A 22,887-nucleotide genomic window follows, 5' to 3' on the forward strand; every position below is an offset into this window, starting at 1 on the left:
ATATTCTTCTTCTTTTTCTCCTTTTTTTTTTTTTTTTTTTTGGTACTGAGGATTGAACCCAGGGTCACTTTACCACTGAGCCACATCCCCAACCTTCTTTATTTCTGCCTTTGAGATAAGGTCTTGCAAAGTTGCTGAGGCTGGCCTCAAAGTTTCCATCCTCCTGCCTTAGCCATCTAAGTCGCTGGGATTACAGTATACAACACCATGCCCAGATTTTCATATTCTTCTAATTGATGTGAACTCATTTGTATTTGACCATTTGGTGACATCCTAAGGTAACTGGATTGAGAATTAGTGACCTGCATACTAACAGGAGAAGGGGTACCACACATTTTCACCTTCTAAGTTTCAACTATACTGAACCTTTTAAAGCACCCTATTCTTTTCTTTAATATTTATTTTTTTTAGTTGTAGTTGGACACAATACATTTATTTTATTTATTTATTTTTATGTGGTGCTGAGGATGGAACCCAGGGCCTCGCAGGGAACCCAGGGCCTCGCACGTGCTAGGCAAACGCGCTGAGCCACTACCCCAGCCCCTAAAGCACTCTATTCTTAAAGAGTACATTTAGTCACCTACTTTCTTTGTGTATGGCTGTTAGTTGCTTTGACTTCAATGATTTATTTGTAGAGAATGTTTCCTAAAGATGTTCTTCATCAGAAGGACAAGTTTGGACTTGGCAACAGTAATTTACTTAATTTATCTTAAATTTGATTTCAGTGAGCTACCCTAATTAACCTGATTTTTTGCTGATAATCACTCTCAATGGAATCAAATCACAAATCCGGGGATGGATTGAGCGGCACCCAGAAGGAAGCAGCCCTCCGCGCACTGGTCCAGCGCACAGGATATAGCTTGGTCCAGGTAGGAACTTCTTTTGACGTCTGCTGAGACTCGCCACTGAATTCGTACAGTGGTAGGAACATTAGAAGTCCTCAGATGCAAACTGTAAACTCATGTAGCTCTTCACATGGCTGTCCTTTTCTGAAAGCGAAGAAAAGTGCATCCTTTCAGTTCTGTGGTGACTGGTAGGTGACAGGCCTTCTATTCTAGGTTATCCACTCAACCTTATCTTGTCACTTAAAAACAGAGTCAGTATCCACAGTCATACAGACTATCACAGTTTTGAAAAAACAATTAGATTATGAAAAGGCCAGTGGAATTTCCCATTCTTGGCAAAGAAGAACTAAACTAGTACTTCAGGAATCAGCAAAAGAGAACTTCATCGGAACTAGCCTTAGTTTCCAGAGAGATCCCTGAAGATATAGGAGGACTTCTGGGTATGGGTTCAAGAAATGAACTTTTGGCAGCCTACCTATTCCAATTTTTTTTTTCTCAGAATACCTCCCCATCCAGCCTAGAATATATAACACTAAATTTTGCCTGTGCCCTGACCAAACTATCCTATGTACATAATGAATATGCCACAGTGAATTTCACCTTAATGAATATCTATAATGCAATAATTTAAAAAAATATAAATAAATAGAAGGACTAGCAGAGTAGAGGAAAGCAACCAGAGAAGGGATAAGAGAAGAGAAAGTGGAAAGTCCTAGGGACTGAATTGGAGAAAATTATATTCTATTGCATGCATCATTGTGTCCAAATGAAGCCCAATAATAGATACAACTATAATGCACTAATAACAATTTTTAAATAAAATAAAAAATGTCAATCTTAAAACAGTATTTATAGACATTGGTTATTAAGAATTGTCTGTATATTATCATTGCTATTATAAATTCCTCTAGAGAACTTATGCTGCACTGAAAAGCAGACCTGTTAGATACATATATTATTTAGTTGAATAAATAATATTCTTTTTAAAGTAAGACAAAGTATTTTAAGTCCTCAGCTTTTGTCTTTCATCCACACACTTTTCCTACTTAACAAATCTAGGTACTATCATGAATATAAATATCATCCATGCCTAACCATAAAATATGCAACAGTGTCCTTTTATTAGATGTTCTTTTGTCAGATAGTTGCAAAATATACAATTTGTTTTGACCAATTCTATAAATCATGGCATGCTTCATTATATGTAATACAATGCTCAAAGTTATTTATATTCTTCATCTGAATGATCTTAACACCATTTCTCTTTCCCACGTATATCAGGATGGAGGGTGATTTTTCCATTTTCCTGCTTTATGCTTTACGCTCCCAATGCCAATTTGCTAAATGAGGTTTCTGGCTTGGAGCTGAACAGAAGGGAGAGAGAAAAGGAACAGGAGAAGAAAGGAAAGTTCTCATTTGACTAATGCTGCCTCTCAGACCCTGAAAGATATTGAAAGTTGTGGGCTGCTTTGTAGGATTGTCAGAGATGTCCTCCATCCCACAGTCACAGTCTTTCACCTGGCCATACTTTTCCCAGGTCAGCCTCTTTGTGTTGAACTCTTTTTGACACCAGGCGGTCCTCTTGGAGGGGAACAACAGAGGGGTTCCACAGGTAGTCATACTCCACTTCTCTAGAAACATTCACTCATTTTTTGACCCAGGAAACTGGAAACCAAAGCAGCCAGCTCCCCTGGCCAATGTCAGGGCACTAGGCCACCTGACAGCTCACCTTTAGATATCTCAGGAGTGAGTGTGTTCCCACACAACCAGGTGTGTTCCCCAGATACAAAGGCAAATATCCAGTGCTTTTCTTAACACTTTTTCCCTAGTATAGGCAAAGGGAGGGACACCCTTCCCCACCAATCTCTACTGTGCAGGGAAAGTGAGACTCAATATTAACAGCAGTTGCCTCCAAACATCTTTGTGTAGACTCAAAAAAATCCTCTGTTTGTACAAGGCAGAAGCAACCCTCTTTTTAACTAATTATACCTGAGCAGAGGTTTTTAAAAGTTAAAAAAACAAAAGTTATAGACTATAAAAATTTACAGAGCTTCCCCTATCACTTATAAAATTTCCTTTTAGAAAAGCTGAATAAAAATTTTAATCATTCACTATATGGAAGCACTTTAACTTTAGAAATAAAAATATTTAAAGTTTACTAATGATTTTAAAATGACATGACTTTTATGGTTTTGGAACAAGAAACATCAGCTTCTCCTTTGACTTAAATAAAGTCATCCATGGAAAAATTTTTTTTTAATCTTTTTAAAAAACTTAAGTAACACTCCTTAACTTTGAAGCATGATTTACTTTAAGTAATATTCATTAACAGAATGACTATTGGATCAGAAGTTCTCCAGTAACATGAAAGCCTAAAATTCTAAATACTCGTTATTTAGACTTACAACCTCTAATCAAAATATAAATACACATGCAATTAGTTTCAAGTGAATTGAAAAAATATCTCCTGATATTAGCTGCAAAATGTGGGAAATCACTCAAATTTTCAAATCAGAAGGCCTATGATCTAACGTGTTCCCTACTATATACAAATTGTATGATCTTGAGCAAGGGATTTAACTACTTTAGGCCTTAATTTCCCAAAAGTACTCCCCTCCTCTACTGGGCATAAATCTGTGGTTCTAGTATTTTCTGAATCTGGTTATTAGTCAGCAGAGTCAGCAGACTGGACTATTTGGTTGAAGAAGTGAACCAGACATGTGTGAAGACATAGTCTTAAACTGGGTGACTTAGGGAAAATCTTTTAGTCTTCTTCCTACTCTGGATTATGGAAAAGACTATTATGATTATCAAATAAAGACAGCAACAGCAACATCAGGTTTTCCTTTTTTTTTTTTTTTTTTTTGAGAATCAGATTTACTTTTTAAAACATCTCCATACAAAAATGAAGAAATATCTTAATATAATTCAAGGAGCATACCCCTAAGGTAATGGTTTCAGAATTTTGGGGTATTTGCTAAGTGACAGCTTGGTAGATTTACTTTTGCTGTATCTTCACAGTCTCTGATATTAAATGTTAGATTCTTCCAACACAAGAATTCAAAAACAGGGTGACAATGTTGTCTTCTCATCACTAGGAGGACAAATACAGCTATCAAAAATAGATTTTTCAAGTTACTTAACAATATGAGATAATCCTTTACATGGCAACTGATATAATAATATGTGCTTTTGAGGATTTAAAAGCATGTTTTGTGATTTTTTGTAATAATTGAATATCTTTGAATATTGATAGCTGAGAATTTTTATCAAAGTACTTTAGAAAATAAAAGAAAATTAACACAGAACCCTGTATATAGTAGGCATTTATAATAAATAGTATTGATAAAAATCATATAAAATTGACAAGTGCAAGCGTAAACTTTATAGTCGCACTATGCCATATAGAAAGAAATACTTGGGTATTGCACTATACAACATTAACACATAAACAGTTTTTGTCTCTGGGTATGGAATTATTTGTATGGGTTTATTTTTTTCCTAATTTTTCACTCCCAATTACACTTTCCAGACTTTCTAAAGCTAGTATATGTTTCTTTGAGAATCAAAGAAAAAAATCACATTATGATGGTCCTTGTTACAAGAATGGATTAATGGAGTGGGTCATAAACTCAGGTATGTGATGCTTCCTCTGCCTGAGATTTTCTCCTTAGACCCAGGAAAGTACATACTCACCAATGAGCATATTCAGAAAACTTTGGACCCAATGTGGGGTCAGTTTACATTAATCTTAGTTCTACTACTAGTAAATTTATGTCTAATAAATATCACCCTCAAGCAGTTTGAGTACTTTTTAAAAGTAGACTCAGGATTATCATCATATATAATTTACATGATTTAAAATACAGTGTATATTAGCATTACTTGTTCAAGTATGCTATTTTATAATCTATTTTCTAAAAATTATTATAACCCAGTCAATGTTTATGAACAATGAGAATTGCATTCTTCTATTTATTTATGTTTATTCTGGGGATTAAACCCAGGGGCACTTTACTACTGATCTACAACCCCAGCCCTTTTTATTTTGAGACAGAGTCTCTCTAAGTTGCTTAGGGTCTTGCTAAGTTGCTGAGGCTGTCCTTAAACTTGTGATCTTCCTGCCTCAGCCTCCCAAATCACTGGGCTTACAGGTATGTATGTTCCATGACATCCTGCTCCTATTGCATTAATACACCAATGGTTGCCCTAAATGAACATCAATGGTTTTTTTTAACTTTGTTTTTCTGCTTGTTTCCTTATTCTATATTATTGAAACCAATGTGTTAGTGCTAGGTCTTGGGAGTACAGAAGTATAAAATGCATAGCCTGGCCCAAAGGGGACAGAGTAGATGAGATGAAAATTAACTTATCTAAAATTTAAAATGGCAACATTAGTCAGCCTCAAATGAGCAATGTAGTAAAAGTAACACAAAATATGAGTATACTTTTCTGTATAAGGCTCTATAAAAGTTTTTAAGCTTCCTTCAAAGAAGTAAGTGTATCCCTCCCGTCCTATTCATCAAGAACCAGCCCTCATTCATTCATTTTTTAACTCATTTATTGATTCTCCAAAGAAAAACATGGTTTCTGCCTTCGTGGAGATTATTCTCATATGGAAGACAGAAGGTAAACAAATAAATAAAATAATTATAGGTAATAAATCCTGGAACATCATAAACCAGGTTGTGTGACAGAATATGTCAGGTGACCTTCTTCAGAAAAGATGGCATTGAAGCTGAGACTTAGAGGACAAAAGCAAACCTTGCAGTCAAGAAGATATTATGCATCAGAGGGGACCACTCCTTCACCAAAGTATTTGTAAAATGCTTGATCTTGGTGAAGTAAAGATTTTTATGAATCTTAATTTCAAAGATCTAGAGAGATTACAACAGATAAACAAGAGACTTTAAGTGGGCTTCATTTACCCTTGGGATCAGTCCCCTCAAGCTAAGAACAAAATACATTCTTTAATTTCCATCCCTCAAACTTTGCTTCAGATGCATTCTCTCTTATATAGAGTTTCAATGCAACTGTGTTTTGATTCTAATTTGTTCAACTCTTCAACAAATACCTACAAGCCATAGGTACAGAGGATAGTGTTACTTCAACATAGGTCTGGTTAGAATACCAATCCCCTTCTGATGATAAAGGTAATCCCACCTAAATTAACTACCCTTCTCTAGTCTGGTATAATATACATTAGTAATTTTAATTGGGCCTATCAAACTGTCAAAGGTCAAACACAAAGAGAGGTTCCTGGAAAGTAGCTACAGAAAAAAAGCAAATAAAATATAAGGGAGTTTCAGTATGCCTGGCTGCAGACTTCACAGCAGAAACCTTACAAACCAGGAGGGAATGAGATAATGTATTCAAAATTCTGAAGGAAAAAAACCCACCTAAAATGAATACTATATCCAGAAAAACTATCCTTCAGAAATGAAAAGGAAAAAGCAAAACTTGGAGAATTCATCGCCACCTTGTTAAAGGGAATTCTGAAAAGACAAAAGAAAAGAACACTAATAAGTAAAGGGATAAAACTCACTGGTAAAATAAGGATCCAGACAAATTCAGAATACTCTAATACTATAATCATGATATGTAAACCACTAATATCTTTAGTATGAAGAGTAAAAGACAAAACTACTAAAATAATAACAAATATAATAATTTGTGACATTGAAAATTCAAAATGGGGGTAGGGGTTAAAGAATAGAAGTTTCAACTGGGCCTGGTGGAGCACATCTGTAATTCCAGCCATTTGGGAAACAAAGGCAAAAGGGTCATAAGTTCAAGTTCAGCAATAAGCCTGAGAACAGGACGGGACCAGTAGATCATCAACTAAGAGAGATGCCATAGCATAAAATTAAAAAGGCTGGGGGTATGGTTCCATGGTAGAGCCCTTTCCTAGCATGTGCCAGACTCTGGGCTCAATTCCCAGTACCTTTCACACAAACAACAAAAAAAGTAGTTTTCTTTCTTTCTTTCTTTCTTCTTTCTCCCCTTCTTCCTTTTTACATAATCAAAGTTAACTTCTTATCAGTTTAAAATAACCTGTCATAACTACAAGATGTTGTTTGTAAGCCTCATGGTAACCATGAAAAGCAAAAACATTATAATAAATTTTTTTTAAAGCAAAGAAATCAAAACATACTACGAGAGAAAATAACGTAACCAAAAAGGAGACAGTGAAAGAGGAAAAAGGGAATAATGTATCTACAAAATAACCAGAAGAAAAACTAACAAAATGGAAGTAATATATCTTTACCCATCCATAATGGCCTTCAAGGTAAATGAATTAGGTTCTCCAATTAAAAGATACAGAATGGATGAGTGGATAAGAGAACACAAGACCCAGCTATATGCTGCCTACAACAGACTCTCTTCATGTGTAAGGATACACATGAACTCAAAGTGAAGGGATGGCAAAAGATATTCCATGCAAATACACAGGGAGTAACTATACATTTATCAGACAAAATACACTTTAAGTAAAAAAAAAAACTATAAAAAAGACAATATCATTAAATAGTAATAAATAAATAAATTCAACAAGAGACCATAACTAATACAATTAAACCAATAAGTAACTTTAGGACCCTGAGTTTACTAACTGATTTCATCTGAACTCATCCAGAGAAAAGCTGATGGAAAAACACTGTGACATTGACAGTTTTTTTCTAACCACTGCACACACAAAAAAAATTTAGGAACAGAAATAGGAATTTGACTTCATGGCAAAATATAGTTTCTGGGTCCTTTTTCTTCTACGGCTTGTTCTCACCACATGATCACATCCCTGCTATCCAAAGACTTAGGTCATTCACCAAGTACATGGATACCAGTTCTTTAAATAGGTAGCAATAAGCCTGAGAACAGGATGGGACCAGTAGATCATCACAAACTCATGCTTCCCTAAGCTTATCACTTTGGCTATCCATGGGCCAACTTTATTTTAAAGCTCAGAAGAAACCTAGCTTTTTTCTAGCCAGAGGTGCCAGAGTGTAGTGTAGAAGACCCCCAATGAAGGATCCCATTAAGGAGAATGTATGTGCCTAATATTTTTGTGAATTTCATCATCCCTAGAAGTATGTACTAGAAGCTATTTTCAAATAGACAGTCTAATAGAGCATTGGTATATAAAATCTTCAATGTATAATTCAAAATCTTTGCAAACTGCCCCTTAAACTTCTAGCTCAAAGATTTCCTATTTATCAGATTAGAAACTAATGTAAACCTCATGACCCAAATATGAAGAAGCATGGACAGGAGGTTTAGACTGTACTCGCAGGCAACTTCAAGATGTTTCTAAGTGATATCTATTTGTTATTTCTGATCAGCAACCAAAAATAAATGACTTCATCTTTGGAACCATTATAAGATGCAAAGACAGCTTTCAAACATAGCTAGACAGAAATTATTGAGATCATAAGCTGTGTCGTCATGTTTATAGGACTTCAGTGTCTGTAATCCTTTATAACATTATTTCAGATGTGCTGCACAAAGAACTGCGATGATGTTAAGTTGTACACTGCCAAGCATTAAGCAACCCTGAAGCATATATTAAGGAATTATTCCACTCTAAATCCTCCTTCAGGCTTTCTGATGAGAAAAGTTAGCTGATGGAGTCATGTCTTGAACAATCCCCCAACCTCTGCTCATCTTTTTAAACAAACAGTGTAGGACAAGGACTCAGATCTTTTAGTAGATGACAGTGCCTTGCTAGAAGCTGATCATGATTTTCCTCTTTCATAACTGTATATGTAAGAAAATAATGGAATCTTCAGCTGCTTTAATAGAATTAGTTAATCCAAACAAGCAAACTGTATCTGTAAGTAAATAAAAAGTTAGATGGGCCTATTTGATAAATAATAATTACCTTTTAAATAAAAATTACCTTTCATTTGTGATAAATGATAATGATATAGATATTCTCCATCTATATAATGTGTATATATATATATATATATATCCTATAATATGTATTAATCCTATAGTGTACTCACATATGTTATTATATACGTATACATACACATATATAAATATATAAAATGTAGTATAAGTTTCTTCAATAGTGAATCAATGCAAAGAAAGTTGTTAAGTAATTAATAGAATAGATGTCAAGTAGATATGTATTTTCAACCAGAGATATACTAATTTTTTAAATTCCAATACATTACCTGTAAGGCTTCCATTGATTAACTCATAAAACATCCTATGAACATTTTTCTGCATTTAAATATGGCATCAAAGTCAGCTTCCCTTTCATGAGCATCCTTGCACCTCACAGAACTCTTGCAAATGCCTAGTAAACCCCACTTTTATTTATAGATGAAGAAATGAAAGAAAGGATTGAGTGCCTTGCCAAGTCCCTCAGCTTGTGAAAAATTAAAATTCACGGGTGTATGATAAAGAGAATAATGACTATATGAAATTTCTTGCATGCCAAAATCCAAGTGCAGTAGATGAGATTACCCTTGGCAGATGCTGAAGTGGGAAAAGACAGGAGAGCAATCATCTAAACCAGATGTTCCTTCTTATGTCTTTATCCACATGTGGACAGTTTTACATAACTTAATGGGATCTTCAGCTGCTTTAATAGTATTAGTTAATCCAAAAAGACAAGCTGTATCTGTAAGTAAATAAAAAGTTAGATGGGCCTATTTGATAAATAATACATTCCCAAACCCCAAAAGAATGAACACATCACTAAAGCTATCACTGAGTGATTTCTTAAGTGCACATTAGAGGCTCCTGTATACCGAACACTGTGTCAAAACACATGTACAGAGCCAGAGGTAAGCATGAGCACAGCAACTCCTGGCCTCCGGAAGAAAATGTGTTCCACGGTCCATCATCATGCAAACCTCACTGCAAAACATAAGTAGGGAGTCATATATATATTTAATTGTAAATGAACACAATACCTTATTTTATTTATTTATTTTTATGTGGTGCTGAAGATCAAATCCAGTGCCTCACATGTACTAGAAAAGTGCTCTACTACTGAGCTACAGCCCCAGCCCCAGAAGAGAGTCTTAGTAGTGAACTGGCATTTTACTTTTCCCTCCATTTAAACTAATATACATGTCATTGTTTTCTGACTTCAATTTCATGTATTCTTGAATTTAATATCCCATATGAGTGGCAAAAACTTACATATAAAAAGTTTCATAAAACACAAGTCATTTTAAAAAGCCTGCTTGTTTGTGAATGCTTCAAATATTGATGTACAGAATCTCTAAGGGGTGGTTTGTAATACATAATCCTTAAAGGTAAAACAAAATTATTAAAATATGCTATTATTAAATGTGTCAATTTGACCAAAAAAAAAAAAAAAAAAAAACCCTGATTTTTTGCTTTCATGAAACAACTAAAAGGATGAAATTAGGACTGTTTACCTAGGCAACAGAACTTAAATTGTCTATTCTTAGGATAATATCTGGCATTCATATTGCATATGCCTTGTAAGGATTATAGAAAATAGCTATTAAGAGTAACACCAACTTCCTGAGCATATAAAAATGTAAATCACATAAATTATGCCCACTAAAAATTCTCAGTCTAAAAATAGATTTTGCCACCATGATGTCACCATTCTTAACAAGATGTAAAAATGAACAAATTGCACAAAACAGAGAATTATCCTTTATATAGAATCAATGAAATGAATATTCCCTTTGGCACTGTCTGTTCTTTCCAGGCAACAAAACCTTCATAAGACTCAATGTAAAAATCACATCTAGGAGGGTCTTTTCAGTAGAGTTTATTTAAGGCCCATTAGACTTGCTTTAGACCCCATCATATCATGAGGGATCTGGATATAAATGGAATGTAATTGAAATCATGTCTTATAAAAAGTTTTAGTCAATCTCACAAATTAACAAGTGGGAACCCCTAGTATAAACTCAGGAACCACAATAGACACAATCTGGACAGATGTTCTTAATGAATTGGTCTCAACTCTGAGAACTACCCACAGCAGTTTTACACAGAACCACTGTCTTGAGTATGACAAGCAGAGAAATCTAGAAATGCCACCCAGTGTGGATAAATTGGCCAGGAACAGCAGCAAATACAAACCCAGTCAATTGGAAAATGGATAGAAGAACATCTGAAAGCAGTTTAGTTAGGAAAAAGAAAAGAGAAAGAAAAATATAAAGAACCAAAGAGAACCACTAAGATGATTACAGATTTATAATATCAAATCTGCAAAGATGCATTAAAAGAATCAAAATTACTAGTCAGAAAGAAAACAGATTGAATGAGGGTTCATCAATTAATAGCTTTCCAGTTTATGAATGAAATCATGTATGAGGAAGCTACTATCTGGTCTCCATATCTGGTGAAACAGGCAATAACACACAGCATGTAGAATCATGAGGCTGGAAAGCTTGAGGAGAAAAGTCTTCACAACTGTTGAATAGTAAATACACCATGAAGTTCATCCAAGAATCATGGAACCCTTATTCTAGTGTTTTCTCCAATAAATTAAACCACTTTGTCTTTGGACAATTCATGTAATGTCTCTGAGTTTTCTCATCTATAAAATGAGTATATGGGCTTAATCGAGAACCCAAAAAGCAGGAATATCTTGATGACAAACATGGACCTAAAATTCAGATTTTGTCTCTGCTGCTTACTGCTTGTATGAATTTGGATGAATTCTATGCCTTCAGTTCCTTATCTTCGTGGGTTTGTTGAGAAAGTTATTTAAGTTAATACATATAGAACACTTAGCACAGTGCCTGATTAACCAGGTTTAGCTGTTGTTTTGCTGCTGTTAATTTTAAGTGCAAATAACAAAATATAGTCTTGGCTAAGTAAGGAGAAACAGTTTATTGAAAGGATATTGGATTATAGCAATTTTGAACTTAGAGAACAAAATTCATGAGTGAGCTTTTAGGAATGAAACCTCCAAACACATCACAGATTTTTATAAGAAAATGTATACACCATTGCAGAATGCTCAACACTAAAGTTTCCACCACTGTGATTTCAGAACCAGAATTTAATTTTATTTTACTGTAAATCCATGGTCATCCCAGTTTTTTCAAGAGAAGTTGGAAAAGCAAGTATCTGTCAATTCAAAATTCTGCAGGAGAAAGAGATTTTGCACAGATTCCCCAAATATATATATAAAAAATTCAGATGATTGGTGGCCAAATAAACTCAGTATTTTCAATTTTCATGCTAAGGCTTATTGCCTAGAATGATCTATTGAAAAAGACTGTCTGCTTTTATTGAAGGTCAAGAAGATGGTAGCCATGATATCTTTAAGACTCCATGACTCTGTTAAGAAGGATTTGAAATATCTGTGACAGGAAGGATTTCCAAATACTCTTGACATGCAAACTGAGTTACCGGGTAGGCTCAACACTCAATATTTAAAATAAAGCCACTGGATTTACAGTTAGAATTGGGTCCTCAATTTTTAATTTACACAGTTGAATTATGTATATGTGATTAATGAGAGAAACAAATTTCTAAGTCTTTGATTGGAAAAGTAAAAGTTCCCAGAGTTTAATAAACATCTTTTCATTTTTAAAAAAATCTGTATTTTCCTTTGAAATATTAATACATTCAGGCTGCTTAGGAGATCACATCCCATAAGAATGATATCAGCCGGGAGGGAAAAGAGCAGTTATAATTGGGCTTTATCTATTTTAAACTCTTCAACTATAAAAATAGGGCCTGCAATACCAGCAAACCAGAACCTGAACTGTCCTTTCTGAGTAACGGACAGCTATTCTAACCCCATGACTAAATCCCAAGGCCTGTCTTAAATAGTTCTGGACTTCTAACTACTGGCACATTCCAACCCACTGGTTGGCTCAGCAAGCACATCTCCTCCACTTCATGAACTTAGAACATCTCTGGAACAGTCAGACTGTTTGCAATACCAAAGACTATTCTTGGAGAATTTTTTTCAAGTGTGTGTAGAAACCACAGAAACACAATTAATAAACTTTCTTAACCATCTTAGCTCATAAACAAATGAATCCTCTTACATCCATAATATGTACAAAATAGGGCTGGGGATATAGTTCAATTGGTATAGTGCTTGCCTTACATGCACTAAGCCCTGGGTTAAATCCCAAGCCTCCTCCCCCCCCCCAAAATATATATATATACACATACATACAAAATACTATATATATATATATATATATATATATATATATATACACACACACACACACACATACAGAAAGAGAGAATAGCTTGGTGACAATTTTAGCAATTATAACAAGAAAGTTGAAGGCAAAATTAGAAATGTCTATCTGTTGGTTGCCTGTTTTCAAACTATCAGATAAAGTGTGTCAAATCAGAAATTCTGAAAGAGCCACTCTACTCTCATGGGACAAGGGCTTGATTTCTTCAACCTAACAGGTAGAAATACTGCCAAATGTATACTAAATTTATTACAATGATCTATTGAATGTTATAGACATCTAAGATACACAGAAATGAACACAAAAGGCATTATCATTAGTCAAGTGGAAAGACATTGCTCAGGCAGAACTGTGATTGGCAATAAATAGGCCTCTCTGGAAGATGTTCTCCCCAAAATTTGGTGTTTTAAGATGATTGAAAATTGGAAAGGATTTTTAAATGCAGCAGAGAGTTTGCTATTTAATAACATGATAAACTTTTTCATAAATAAGGATTATTTTAATGTATGCATGTGTGGTAAGGCTCAGGCTTCCCTATATCAAGGCAGCAACATTAAGTTAATAAACCCAGGCCTACTTCCTAGGTCCAAATCCTGGCTTTTCTACCCTATAACCATGTTAGCTCAGCAAGTTGCTCTATGGAATTCATGCTTTCTGTAAATTAGGGTGAAAAAACATCACTAACCCATGACATTGTTCTGAGAATTAGATCACCATCTAGCATACAATATGTGCTACGTAGGTATTTGTTAGAGAATAAGAAAATCAATGACTAAAACCTTCAATATCTCTACCAATGTCATATTTTTATTGAGAGCACTAAATGCTTAAGTTATTTTTCCTAAAAGCATGAAATACTTAAATTCTTAGATTTGTCAGTGACACCACAGTTTCACTTTCTTACAAGGAGTATTGGGTACTCCTGTAAGAATATAGGGTCAGGAAAAAATTACAAGAATTCTATAGTCAAATTTTTAAGTATTCAGTAAAATGAAAAGTATCCAATTGCCTGAAACAAGAAATATCAAGGCAAGATGGAACATTCATCTATCAATCTTTCATATTATTTAAAGCAAGATGGTTATATTATCAAGAATCTAAAAAGGGTCTCAACCACAGACATCATGTAAATTCTGTGATCCAAACAGCCTTTGTGCAAACTTTACAAAGTAATTAAGAAAGCCAGGTGTGGTTGAGGCAGGAGGATTGCCAGTTCAAAGTCAGCCTGAGCAACTTAGTGAAGCCCTAAGCAATTTAGAGACCCTGTCTCAAAATTAAAAAAAAAAAAAATTTAAAAAGCGTTGGGATGTGGCTCAGTGTTTAAATGTCCCTGAGTTCAATTCCCGGTACTTATTAATAATTAAGAAAGAGTCAAGTTGGTGTAAATGTTTAACAGAGATACTAAAAACTGTTTTACACTAATTTTTTAATTCAATAGATATTTTTTAAAGAGAGAGAGAGAGAGAGAGAGAGAGAGAGAGAGTTTTTTTTTAATATTTATTTTTTTAGTTTTCGGCGGTCACAACACCTTTGTATGTGGTGCTGAGGATCGAACCCGGGCCGCACACTTGCCAGGCAAGTGCGCTACCGCTTGAGCCACATCCCCAGCCCTCAATAGATATTTATTCAGTGAATAAGATCATATTTCAGGGGTCTTGTCACAATTAATAGTTTATCTAATAGGTACTTACAGTAGATTGCTATGTTTAATCCTTATAGCAACCCTCTGAAAATCCCTTTTCCAAATTTCTTAAGGTTTGATATATTTAGAATTTCAGAAATTTTTGTTTTTTTAGAAAGGCAATATGTTGCAATCTCAGAGTGACTTGGGGACACAACAGCTATCACAAAAAACAATGTCTTTAAAAAACTAACATAATTTAAAAGTATAGATAGAAAAATATTTGGAAAAGCAGACTGAAGTTTTTAATAGTAACTACTTCTCATGGGGAATAAAATGATATATTGAGGCATTTTTCTTTTTATTTTATACATTACTATTTTTTTCTCCAACAACATGTATCATCGTATAGCATAAAACATCCTAAAATATTAATTGTGAAGTTAGTAGAATGCTGACATTTGGTCCCTTATATTTTCCTTTTTCCAAAAATCACAATAAAATGTAATGACCTGAGCTCTAACTGTGCCAAAGTGCAAAGTAATTTGTTTATCTTTCACCAGCAAATGAACTATTAAAGATCAATAGCAGTGGATTAGGCCCATACTTTCCTTTGGTCTTTAACCTCTATTAAAACAAAGATAGCACTGCAGAAAAACACCATCATTACTCCTCCCCAAAATAAATTTTAAAAGAAGTAGTAGTAGTTAATTCAGTTTGAGCTGAGAATATCATTATTCACCACATAAAGAGCCAACATTAGTAAAAACTTCTTAGGATCTTATCAGCTTTGAAAATAGATTCAAATCCCTCACTAGCTACCCTCCAAATTAGTCAATGCACCTCTCCAAATGTAAATCTTAAGTTAGGAAGTGACCCAAATCCAAGAAGGCAAAAAAGAATTAATAACTGTTAAGCACATATCACAGTCATATCATGCATATTGATGAATTGTCTCCTCCAACCCAAAGCTGATATTACCTCCATCTTACATATAAGAAAACTGAGGTCTAGAGGAGTTAAGTCATTTGTGAAGGTTCCACACCCAGTGAGCAGTGGAGCCAAGAAGTAATTCCAGGACCTTTGCTACCACCCTACATAGCCATTAATGTTAAATCAGAGTCCTGAATATAGTCAGCTCATTTGGTAATCAGATTTTTGGTGAGTACATAACAATAGGAAAAAATAATAATTCCTTAATTTGTTAAGATATCAATGCTAGATATTCTTGCCATAATAATTTTTAAATGTATTTTTCCAGCACTTTACAATTTTTAACAATGCTTATCTCAAGCAAATCTCTGAACACAAACCATGGTATTATAATTCACATAAAAGAGACTTCAGGGGCTGGGTCGTGGCTCAGCAGTAGAGTGCTCGCCTCGCACATACGGGACCCTGGGTTCGATTCTTAGCACCACATAAAAATAAATAAATGAAATAGAAGTATTGTGTCCAACTGCAACCAAAAAAATTAAATATTTTTTTAAAAAAGAGAGAAACTTTACCTTTTGCCCTCCAACCAGTCAAATATTATTACCTGAGAATGATAAATATGTTCCTTATTGTGAATGATTTTTTAAAATGAAATTAAGGAAATGAAACTAAAGATTTTATTGTTTTCTTCTCTCCTTCATATACATCCCCCTGAATTTGCAGGAAAATGGACAAAGAAAATATGGTGGCCCTCCACCTGGTTGGGATGCTGCACCCCCAGAAAGAGGCTGTGAAATCTTTATTGGAAAACTTCCCCGAGACCTTTTTGAGGATGAACTTATCCCATTATGTGAAAAAGTGAGTCCGAATTTAATATTTAACTCTTCTTATCTTTCAAAAGGAAAATACTACTTACTTTGCATTGCTTTTGCTCATGTCCTTCCTGGTCAGTGAAGGCTTCTCTTCTTTTATTTTTTTTTGTACCGGGATTGAATTCAGGGGTACTCCACCACTGAGCCACATCCCCAGCCCTATTTTGCATTTTATTTAGATACAGCACCTCACTTTTGCTGAGGCTGGCTTTGAACTCATGATCCTCCTGTCTCAGCCTCCTGAGCTGCTGGGATTACAAGTGTGCACTCACACCCTGCTTTGTTTCTCCTCTAATTGCCATTCTTTGACAAAGTTTAAGCCTTTCTAGCCATTAGTGACTATCCCTCCTTGACTCAGCTCTCTGTCCTGTTACTTATAGAAACTATCATTGCTGATGGCGCTCAGATTTATATCTTGTCCCCAATCCGTCCACTGATATGACCATCTGACATCAATGTGTCTATCAAACCAGAAAACTACTACAATAGTCTATCTAAAAATAAGTTATTGCTCCAACTTGACATTTTAATATAATTTTATCAGTGTAGCATTTTCACATAACAACATTGTATATGTTTTTCATAGCTCAAACATACACCTGTACATACTAACTCAGAATAAAAGTTTCTTCTTTCTAAAAGTCTGAATTTCTTATTAATGAAATGAATATCAGTAAGATTAAAACAGGGTTTCTCCATGTCATTATGTAACTATTAAGGCATAAATTTTTCTCAGTTTTGATTCCAAATTATATTTTTTTGTAAACTCAAGATTAAAGGGAAAATACAAAATTAAAATTTATTTTAATAACTTACTAAGAAGCTTTTAGCAGCAACTACATTTCAGGAAAATTTAGTAAATATGAGAATTTAATTTTTCTTATGAATGCCAAAATCAATTGTGTGCGTGTATACACACATACATGTGTGTGTAATTCAACCTCAGATTCAAAATCACACAATCTCAGTTGGCATATAGACAAATTATGAGCACCTAACCCTGTAAGAATTTTATATTCTTAAACTGAAAATGAGCATCTCAAAAATCTGAAACACAGATGAAACATGTTCATGTTTTTACCTAGTAAGAACAGAAGGAAAAAAAAAATGTTCATCACTGAGTACTTTAGTGGGGCAGCGTGAGACTGAGCAGAGGAGCCACCAACCACTAATATGATGGTCTGTGCTCTTCATAACACTTCTCTGCACACATGCCCACACCTATTTGGATCACCCTTGTTACAGCCCCAAGAGAATGAACTTCTGAGTCTGGGTGGCTAGAGAACACTTGGGGTGCAGGAAGGAGTAGAACATGGGCAAGCAGAAGAGCTGTAGCCAGGGGCAGAGTGAATGCTCTTCTGTTATGGAGGTACTAGCCCGATGTCAGCTGTATTGAGATTAGCATTTGCTTTCAGCCCACACACTGAGAAAATCACAGCACTGCCCAGACCATCCTCTGAAACTCACCTGTGTTTATACTGATGTCATGGCAGGGGGAAATACTGCAGCCACATAGTTTAGCAAGATCCCAAATGAGTGTTCCTGGTCTTTGTTTTAAATATCAGTGATAGAGTATGACCAAGTAAAGGTCAAACTATGGAGACCTCAGAAGCTAAATTAGAAGCCATGGACAAATCTTTTAAGAAATTGTACTTCTGATGACAAATGAGGTTTCAGATTCCTAAAACATTGCATAAATCTCCAGATAATAGTGTGATGAAAGGTCATTTTCTCTGTCAAAACATATTTGGTTAACTCAGGCTGAAATGCCACTTGTATATATTTTCTTTATTTAACTTGATTTTTCCCATGAGTCACATAATTAATCTCAACAAAGCATAAAAATATGTAAACCATTCCTCATGAGATGCAAATACCAAACACTGGCAGGAGGCGGAATTCAGAAAACATTAAGTGGGTGTGTATGCGCGCGTGCACACATGTGCACATGTTTATTTAGAAGTACAAGTATATAAATGTGAATTTTCTGTTTCTATTACTTATAGATTGGTAAAATTTATGAAATGAGAATGATGATGGATTTTAATGGCAACAATAGAGGATATGCATTTGTAACATTCTCAAATAAATTGGAAGCCAAGAATGCAATCAAGCAACTTAATAATTATGAAATTAGGTAAGACTGACATCTTCTAAATTAAAATTGCATCAGACAATGCACTTGTATCTATTTTTCTATCAACTTTGTCCAATAGGGCATATGCACAATATAGTCAAGCCAGAAATTAAATGTTAGATCTGTTATTTGGTGAAAATAAATCTGGTTAAATATTTATTTAATATTAATGCTTCATGATATGCCCAACCAAGTTCTGTTGTATGTTCAAAGAAATGAAATTTACTAATTTATCAATTTCATAAGTATGTACTGGGTACTGTTCCAAATACTGGAAATACATAAAGGTACAATTCCTTGTCTTTATAGTAAATAAATATATAAGATTATGTAAAATGGTATGAAAAAAATCAACCAGGGATGTGATATGGTTGTGCAAGGAGTTGGTTAATTTAATTTGGTGCATTTAAGAAAATATTCTCTAGGAAAGCAAATTTTGATCTGAGATTTTAATGAAAAGATGCAGCCCTGACAGGCCCAGAAGAAGATTATTGTAGAAAAGAACAGCAAGTGCAACCTTCCCAAAATGAGAAACTTGATATGTTTGAAGGACAGGAAGAAAGTCCATGCCTCCAGAAAAGAGAGAAAGGATGTTGTAAGCAACACAGTTAGAGAACCTTGCTCTCTGTGATGATGATTTGAATAATATCTAAATAGGAAGGGGAAGTCATAGGAGGATTTTAATGAGATGTATGGTTTTAAAATATTACTCGCGCTGTTGGTTGAAGAACAGATTACAGCAAAGTGAAGACTAAAAGAGAGAAGCGATGCAGAAGGCTCCTACGTAGCCTAGATCTAGACAAGAGATGACCATGAGTGGACAAGGGGTCATTGGTGGAAGTGACCAAAGAGGCTCACATCTGGAATACACTGTGGAGGCTTAGGAGACAGGCCTCCTAGATATTTGATTTAAAGGGAGAGAGCATTCAGAACTCAGTGGAGTCAGGAGAGAGGTAATAGTTGGAGTATAAATTGGGAATCAGCCAAATATAGATAGGAACTACAGGAGAGTTCCAGGATATAATTGATCCTGTGCAACCAATCACCTGTTTTTATAAAATGGAAGCAGCTAACTTTATATAATTGAATGAGTTCTAAAAACTTTACTTGAAGGAAAAACTGTCATAAATTCCTTCTTTAAAAAGGCCCTGAGCCACCTGGGAGGCAGATTAGTATAGCAGTGAAACAGCAACAGCTTTGGGGTCGTCCAGGCTTCACTGGAGAGTGCCAACAAGTAACTTTTTTATCTCTCTGTGCCTCAACTTCCTCACCTATAAAATGGGGATAATATGTGATTCATAGGTTTTATTGTGAGTATATTATGCATGTTTTGCAATGTTTAATCCAGTATTTGGGATTCAGTAGTAAGTCAACAAATGATAAAAAAAATTAGCACAGGTCATCAACTGTTAGGTGCAATTTTTCATATCTATTTCCTTTTTGAAATTCAGATGCACATTAAGATTGATAGACTATTAACTCTGATGAAGGCAGAAAGAAAAGATTTCCCACGTGTATTTTTCTCCCACTTTCAACAAACCAAAATAAGTCATACATTATCTTTATAATTCTCTAGTCAATCAACTACTCAGTCATTTTTCTTGAACTCTTTATCCACAGGAAAAGCAGAGGGATTTGACAACTACTATTGTCCTAGCTATTTCAATACCAAGGTTGGACTTTGGAGCAGAGTTGTTTTCTCTGTTGGAGAAAACAGAAAGGGGGCTTCCTTCCCACACATGCCTTCCTGAACCCAGAAGAGCTTAGTGCAATGTGTAAGGGATTGTTTGAAATAAGAATCAGGAGACCTTAGGTCTAGCTAAGGTTCCTTTGGACAAGTCCTTTGATTTCTTTGAATATCACTTCTATCATTAACATCTGATCTTGGAACACAGAGAATAGCATTCACTAAAGTGCTTTGGAAAGGGCTACACAAAACTATATTAAGATATACCCTAATACTATATAGTGATGCATATGTACACATACAGTATAATACTACATAGCAATTGCAAATTTTGACAGTTATACCCAGGAGAAGATTATTGCAGAAAAGAACAGCAAGTGCTATGCTATGTAGTATTAGAATTTATGTATAGTTTATTTGTAGTATTATAATACTACATAGCCATTGCTATGTAGTATTATATTTTTGTGTAGCCCTTTCCAAAGCACTTTAGTGTATGCTATTCTCTGTGTTGCAAGATCAGGTGTTAATGATAGGAGTGATGTTCAAAGAAATCAAAGGGCTTGTCCAAAGGAACTTTAGCTAGAGTAAGTACATATAGTATACATATGTGTTGCCATATAGTATTATAGTCTACGTATGTATAATATACATATACATTGCTTTAAGTATTATATAGTATATATAGTATTATAAGCATATGTATACTATATATAGCAATATGGTATTATAGTATATTTTTATATAGTATATAACTTAATACTAGAGTTATGTGATGTCAGAGATTAAAGATTCCCAACTCCTTGGTTTTTCATGAAACTTGGACTTACTAATAGTAAGACTTAGTCCCAAAAGGGCTTTTGAGTTGAGATACAAGTGGATTTGGCCAGGTAGGGAATCAATAGAATTTGTTGTATCTACTTAAAACACTGTTACTCACTGGGGCATGTTAATACTTTTGAAAATAGGATATAAAAAATTAATATGATCACTCCACCATGGTCACTGTTAATTAGCAGTATCCTCTGAATTTCAGTGTCTTGCCTGTGAAACGGAGATAAAAATATACCTGCCTCATGGAGTATTATGAAAAATAGATGAGATAATACACATAAATCTCAGCACCTGACACACTTTGGCTGCTCTATAAAAGTCTGCTGATAATTATGATGGTGATGAGAGAGGAAGAGGGAGAAAAAGGAGAAATGTGACAAAGAATTTGGAAAGACAATTAGTACCTAATGTTGCAGTCAAAGTTTCAGTTGGATGCCAGAAGCACGGCAAAGGCACAGAAATACTTTACAAATTTGGGAGTGAGATCAATAGAATATGAAATAGCTGAAGAGTTCCCAGAGCCACCCTCACGACTCCCACTCTGCCTTGGATCTGTCCTGCCAGAGAGAGGACCTTGTATAGCTCTTATCCACATTGTCATACCATCTTCCTCCTCATCAAATATTCACTGAACAGCGTCTAGATGCCAGGCTTTTGGAGACATTAAAGTCGTGCCCTCAGCTTTTGAAAGACGACTCTGTCTCCAAGCAATTCTGGGAAGGTTCCTAATAAACCACATACATTTAAAATTAGGAAACAGAAACTCTAGGCTCCCCCTGCTGGTAACTGATAGCCAGATTAGCCCTCTAAGTATTAAAAACATTTTTATTTCTAATTAAATGTCTTAGAAGAGAAAGGGGTTTTATCTTTTTTTAAAGTTCATTTTTAAAAAAATTAACAATTGGAAGATTACTTTATCAACCTTCCCTCCACTAAGACACCATATTCCTTGGACAAAGCTCAACTTTCTGAGATGAATTTGTCATGGATCTAATATGCGGTCCTTGGTTTTTCAGCAAAGCACAGGAAGCAACTAAGACTGTGGCCCAAACCTGGTCAGAATCCCTGCCATACACCTTAGAGCCACTAGTTCACAGAAAATTAGACCAATCTCCCACTTACCTGGTTGAGAGCTTTTATTCATGGCTAATAAATAGTTTCTGTTAAGGATACTATATCCATTTTTTAAAAAAAATTTTTTTAAAGAGAGAGAGAGAGAGAGAATTTTAATATTTATTTTTTGGTTATCGGCAGACACAACATCTTTGTTTGTATGTGGTGCTGAGGATCGAACCTGGGCCGCACGCATGCCAGGCGAGCGCGCTACCGCTTGAGCCACATCCCCAGCCCAAAAAAATTTATTTATTTATTTTAGTTTTCGGTGGACATAACATCTCTATTTTTTAAATTTTTATGTGGTGCTGAGGATCGAACCCAGTGCCCCGCGCATGCCAGGCGAGTGCATTACCACTTGAGCCACATCCCCAGCCCCCTATATCCATTTTTAATAACTTAAAAATTATATGGCCCAATACACAACACATGGAAACATTAGAAAGTACAAAGTTAAAATAATTCTTCCATAACAGAAGTGCTTAAATATAACCCCTATGTTGACACAATATTGCCTTTCTATATTTTCTATATTTTTTTTACATTTTTAATCAAAATTGCCTTCTCATGTACTTATCTTACAGACTTTTTTTTAACTGAGAATAATATAGTAAACTGACTATTTTAAATCAATAAGTGTTCTTCTATGTTACTACTTTCAATGAT

The 22,887-nt window shown here is 34.8% G+C and overlaps 1 protein-coding gene across 3 annotated transcripts in view; it reads left to right on the forward strand.

Annotated features, from left to right (window-relative positions):
* A1cf (APOBEC1 complementation factor) overlaps positions 1 to 22,887 on the forward strand; it is a 75,983-nt gene that overhangs the window by 22,290 nt on the left and 30,806 nt on the right. For 2 of the 3 annotated variants that reach the window (XM_046456783.2, XM_046456784.2), the window contains exons 2-4: positions 726 to 869; positions 16,302 to 16,436; positions 18,457 to 18,587. In XM_046456783.2, coding sequence (XP_046312739.1) covers positions 771 to 869; positions 16,302 to 16,436; positions 18,457 to 18,587 — 365 coding nt within the window. In that variant the 5' untranslated portion in view covers positions 726 to 770. The remainder of the gene's footprint in view (positions 1 to 725; positions 870 to 16,301; positions 16,437 to 18,456; positions 18,588 to 22,887) is intronic. The other variant, XM_046456786.2, reaches the window with a different exon arrangement.

The sequence above is a fragment of the Marmota monax genome, unplaced genomic scaffold (assembly GCF_021218885.2).
Source record: "Marmota monax isolate L192 unplaced genomic scaffold, Marmota_monax_Labrador192_F-V1.1 WCK01_AAM20220418_F8-fsc00166, whole genome shotgun sequence".
Lineage (NCBI taxonomy): Eukaryota > Metazoa > Chordata > Mammalia > Rodentia > Sciuridae > Marmota > Marmota monax.